This window comes from Pteropus vampyrus, unplaced genomic scaffold (assembly GCF_000151845.1).
Source record: "Pteropus vampyrus isolate Shadow unplaced genomic scaffold, Pvam_2.0 Scaffold166, whole genome shotgun sequence".
In the NCBI taxonomy this organism is placed as follows: Eukaryota; Metazoa; Chordata; class Mammalia; order Chiroptera; family Pteropodidae; genus Pteropus; species Pteropus vampyrus.
This window is the reverse complement of record NW_011888947.1, coordinates 3,153,056-3,158,353: the sequence shown is the minus strand read 5'-3', so window position 1 is coordinate 3,158,353 and position 5,298 is coordinate 3,153,056. Positions and strand designations below refer to the sequence as shown.

At 48.1% G+C, this 5,298-nt stretch overlaps 1 protein-coding gene across 1 annotated transcript in view; it reads left to right on the top strand.

Moving 5' to 3' along the window:
- WFDC1 (WAP four-disulfide core domain 1) overlaps positions 1-5,298 on the top strand; it is a 24,463-nt gene that overhangs the window by 12,278 nt on the left and 6,887 nt on the right. Inside the window, exons 3-4 of the mRNA XM_011370295.2 lie at positions 3,044-3,127; positions 4,098-4,238. Coding sequence (XP_011368597.1) covers positions 3,044-3,127; positions 4,098-4,238 — 225 coding nt within the window. The remainder of the gene's footprint in view (positions 1-3,043; positions 3,128-4,097; positions 4,239-5,298) is intronic.

The following is a 5,298-nucleotide window of genomic DNA, read 5'->3' as shown; positions in this document are numbered from 1 at the left end:
CCTTTGGAAGAAACCAGTTCTCAGGAATTCATCTTGGACGGGAGGGAGTTTCAGATTCCTTCCGGAGACAAGGTTTGGGAGGGGAAGGAAGAGAGCCAGTGGGGAATGGGCAGCTACCTGCCCCTGGGTGGAGGAAAGGTGCCCCTAAGTGGGTGGGAGGGGGCAGTAGAGTTCCCTCCACCCTCGGTTCTGCCTGGTGCTGAGTCTTAGACAATAACAGCCCCTTTGGACTATGCCTTTTGGTTGTGGGTTCCTTGGGCTTTAATTACGAAGGTGGCCCCAACTGTTCTTCCCAAGACCAAAGAAAGAATGACCACACTTTATTTTCTTTGAGATGAGGTCACAGTGATGACAAGGGACTCGGCACCCTTAATGATGCTCATAAGTGTAGTCTACTCTTGTGTTTGAACACGGACTCTTATCCAGAGACTGAGTGGGTGCTCAGTGCCAGGCTGACTCCTACAGAACCCTTTATGAGACAAAATGGCGCCCCCTCCTGGTGGAAGAAGCACATAAAGGTGCTTCCCTCTAAGTGGGCAAGTCAAAAAAGGTGGCCCTTCCTTTGGACTGTGGCAGGACACAGGGATTCTAGCTTCACTTGCCGCCTAGGTCAGGTGTTTTCGAGCAGTGCACAAGCTGTACAACTATCCGTGACATTCCCAATGTCCTTTCCATACATTATGTAATTTAATATACAGTCCCAGGTGGTGGAGAGACTGTTATCAGCCCTATTTTATAGCTGAAGACCTTGAAGCTCAGAGAAGCTAAGTGACTTGCCCAAGGTAACAGAGCAGGCAGAACTAGAATTTCAATCCAGCCTTCTGACTGTGAAGTGCCCACTGCCTTAGGTCCTGAGTGCAGGGATGTGGGGCCCCTGCTCTGGCACTTGGGCCCATATATGGGTTCCCTCACTGCCTGGAACATCTTTCCCCCAGACACCCACACAGCTCACTTCCTCATCGCCTTCAGATCTTTGTCCAGAAATGGTCACTTCTCAGGGAAGACTTCCCTCTCTAAATTGCAGTTCCTCCTCCGGCCGTTCCTTACCCTCCTGCCCTGCTTAAGTTTTCTTTAGAGCCCAGTCTGGAATATTGTATTTTATTTGTTTGTTCATTGACTATTCCCACTACTTGCAGGTCAGTCCCATAAGGAGAGTTTGGTCTGTTTCATTCACTGCCGTATCCCCGTCATCTAAAACAGTCTCTGGGCACCTTAAAGTTATTCAATGAATCAGTGATTCATAAAGTAATAAAACAACTAGCTTTCACTGGCCAGGAGAAAGAGCTGTTAGTCTTAATAACAATGATAATACTTTAACACAATGTTTCTCACCGTGGCACTCTTGGCATTTGGGATTGGATGATTCTGAGTGGGGTGTGGGCTGACCTGGACATATTATGACAATCGAACACATCTCTAGGTTTTGCTAGCATTAGAACAAAATTGTTTTGAATTGAGAATCATGATCTGTCATGAGCAGATAACTTGAAATGCACCAGGCCCTGTTCAAAGTAGCTTACACACCTCATTGCAATCCACACAGTCCTAGAGGGTGGAGAGACTTATCAAAAGCAGACCTTGAGATAAGGACTGGAGCACAGGGAATTTATGTAGCAGGTGATCCCAGGAAGTTCCAGCAAGGGAACAGAGAGGTTAGACTCTGGACCTCCAGGCCTTTAGAGGTCTGCAAGTTGATGGGAGGCCTTGACCAAGTTTCAGTACTCCAAAAGGCATAACAAAATGCATACATTTCTCTGCTGCTCAGAAGCTTTTGACCGATGCAAAGAATACAAATAGTAAATATTAATGCATTGGTAAAACATAGCATTGAAAATATTTTCTATCATGTGGCCCGAAGTGGTAGGAAGAAGGAGGGAAAAGCCAGAAGACTGGAAATAGTGGCTGCAGAACCATCTCATGTCATCCCTCTGGTTAGAAAATTACAGACTGCTGGTCAGTTCTTCTGTTGTTTCAGTTTCCATGATGTGAGCAACCGTCTTGTGCTTTTTAAAGAAAAAGCTAACCAGCTGTTTTTTAAGCAGTACCCATCTATGTACTTTCAATAGCACATGAACCTCTTAATTTTTGTCGTATTTCTGATTCAAACTAAAGCAGAGGCCATAAACGTAATCCCAGACCAGTTTTATTTGACCTCCAAATTGCTTAAAAATTGTTAAGTTAGTTGCCAACATTTAAAAACCAGAAGATTTGTATTTGTCGAAATACAGATTTATGGTGTAAAACAAAAATCAGCTCTGGAAGCACTGGGAATGGCTGGCCAGAGCTGACCAACAGCCGATCCATTGGCACAGGAAGACTCTCCAGTTTGCCATACCTGTTTGTCTTACCTGGCCTACTTTTTCCCTTTATCTTACCTGTCTGTCCCCTGGGGGCATTTGGGCTTTCAACCTCTGCTTTGGGTTTTTGAAGACCTTTTAGTCTACTACTGAGTGGGTCACTCTTCTAGTTAAAAATGTGTCAGTTATAGAACAGGCTGTGCTGCTGTAACAAAGACTCAAAAACCTAGGGGCCTAACCTACTAGGTGTTTACTTCTCTTTCAGTTAATAGATCAGAGGTAGACAGGTGGTCCGTGGCAGGCAGGTGGTTCTGCTCCACGATCATCCAGGGACCCAGGTTTCCTCCATCTTGTTGCTCCAAATGGTCAAAGTGGCTCCCAGCCCACAGGAAGAGGGAGAGAGAGAAGGAGAGGAGCAAACAGGCATCAATGCAAGGACAAGACCAGAAGTTACATCATCACGTCTGCTCACTTCCCATTGGCCAGAGCTCCATCACATGGCCACACCTAGTTACAAGGGAGACTGAGAAATATAGTCTCCAGCTTGGCCACCCAGTGCCCACTCGAGACTTAAAGTTCTATTACTAAAAGGAAGGGACAAACGTGTGCTGAAGAACCACAGTTTTTCCTCCTCCGGGGAACCTCTGGGTTTCATCATGAAATGTAGGTTCCCCAACTCGCAGAGGCTGGGGCGTTTCTCAGGTACTTGAGGAGGGCCTCAGCTTAACCGTGTATTATTTTGTTAGTTTTAGATTGGCTGGTACAGCCGAAACCTCGATGGCTTGGTGGCAACGGCTGGCTCCTGGATGGCCCCGAGGAGGTGTTACAAGGTACCCACAGGATGAAGCCCAGACCTGATGTCAGAGCCAGGATCCCTCCTCCTCAGGCTGCCCCTAGAATACTGATAGCAGGGGCTGCCTGTGCTCCAGCAGTCTGCCTGTTCCCAAGTACTCAGCCCTCTTGGAGCCTCCCCAGCTCCAGCAGAGAAGGATGATGGCGGGGCTCGGCCAGGCTGTCAGCATCCCCAGAACAGTGTAGGGTTTGACTCTCCCTGGGAATAAGGCCTCCTTCCTGGTGGAGAATTGAGAAGGAAGGGGCTTGAGATTGGTTTTCAGATCCCTAAAATCATAATAAGGGGTTCTCTGCTTCCTGATGGTGAGGCCCCTCTAGGGAGGGTGGAGCAGTTTCTGAAAAGAACCATATGCAGGCCCAGGGCCTAGAGAACAGTGGGGGTTCAGGCGTGTACAGTTGCATGCGTGCAGCTGTGCTTGTGATTCTGTACACTTCCGTGTGTGTGACTGTGTCCGTTAGGGAATGCAGCTGTGCAAGCAGTTGTGTGTCCGTGTGTGTCTGAATATTTGTGCATCTGTGTTCATTTAAATGCTTGTGACTGTAAGTGTGAGAATGAGTGTTTGTGTGTGTGCGGGATTTGTTTGCTTGTGAACATGTGTGGGTGGCTGTATGTGTAGTATGTATACGTGTGTTAGGACTTGTAGGGTGGTGAAAATGTGTGTGTGTGAACATGTGCATACACATGTGACTAAATGTGAACACCTACGTTTCAGGGTGTGCGGGTGAACATATATGTATATGTGTTACAGTGCACGTGAGAATACATTTAGGATCATGTGTGTGCGTGTGCATATGTGCATGTGCACACACATGACACTGTGAGTGAGACCCAAGGCACAGCCTGGAACCTGGAGGGTGAAGATGAGGGTGGCCTCTCTTGGGTAATGTGCATTTACTGCCCCCAGGGAGGGGCTGCCCCTGAGATCCTGGCTTGTGTCCTTTCCACAGCAGAGGCTTGCAGTACCACAGAGGACGGGGCGGAGCCACTTCTCTGTCCCTCAGGCTACGAGTGCCACATCCTGAGCCCAGGTGACATGGCTGAGGGCATCCCGAACCGTGGACAGTGCGTCAAGCAGCGCCGGCAGGCAGGTGAGTGTGGGTGCACAAGCCCTGCTCCTAGCCCCTGCCCCAACCCCACGCTCCCTGTAACCCCCCACACGGGAGACCTGTTGCAGAAGAAACCACTGGCCCCCAAGCCTGGCCGAGAGCCCCTCCTGTCTTCTTACTTCCCTTCTCCTCCTTTCAAATCTTCCACCCTTCCCCGTCGCCTGCACATGACGCAGGCCCTGGAGTCAGCAGGCTGTCTGCAAACCCCAGTTCTGTCACCTTCTAGCTGGCTGACCTTGAGTCAAGTGCTTCAATCTCTGAGCCTCAAGTTCCCCATCTGTAAAATGGGATCCCTTCACGCCGTTATGGGAATTAGTTTAAATCATGCATGGAAAGGCCTCGAAGCAGAGACAAGAGATCTAGGTGCTCAGTAAACATCGGATGTTTTATATCCACCTATATATCTATTTTTTAATTGTCTGAGAACCCTTAACTTCTGCTAGGATCATTCAGTGCGACTTAATGAGTCTCTGTCTTTTGGTGGGGGGGATGCAGTAGACAGAGAGTGAGGGGCATGAATAGTGTCACTTTAGTTGGCATCATTTTCCAAAGAGGGGCAAGGACGACAGAGCAAGGACTCCTGGGGTTACCTCGAACTCATGTGTGCCTCAGATAAGGCATAAGGTCGAGAGGTTTGGTGTGGATTTGGAAGAAATATGTGGGAAGAGAAGAATCTGGAACTTCAGGGAGATGTAGGGTCCTAATCAAAGTGGAGCCCATTGGAACTCTGAGTCCACATGCTCCAGGGCTGCTTCCCCACTTCTGCATCTCTGAGCCCTAATAGCTGAGGACAGCACCTTCGGTCACAATCGAGGATAATTGCAGCGACCCTATTGGCCAAAAGAATGCATCGGGGTGCCGATCTGCCAACGCGTTTTTTTGTCCTGATTTGAGAATTTATTTCTCTGAAGTGTTGCAAGAAAGACATGCACATTAAGTCAGTTAGACATTTAGTATCATTATCATCACAAATAATAAAATTATGAGACATTAGAACTTATCTTGAGGATCCTGATCCCTGGAATTCTGAGCTTTGAAAAAA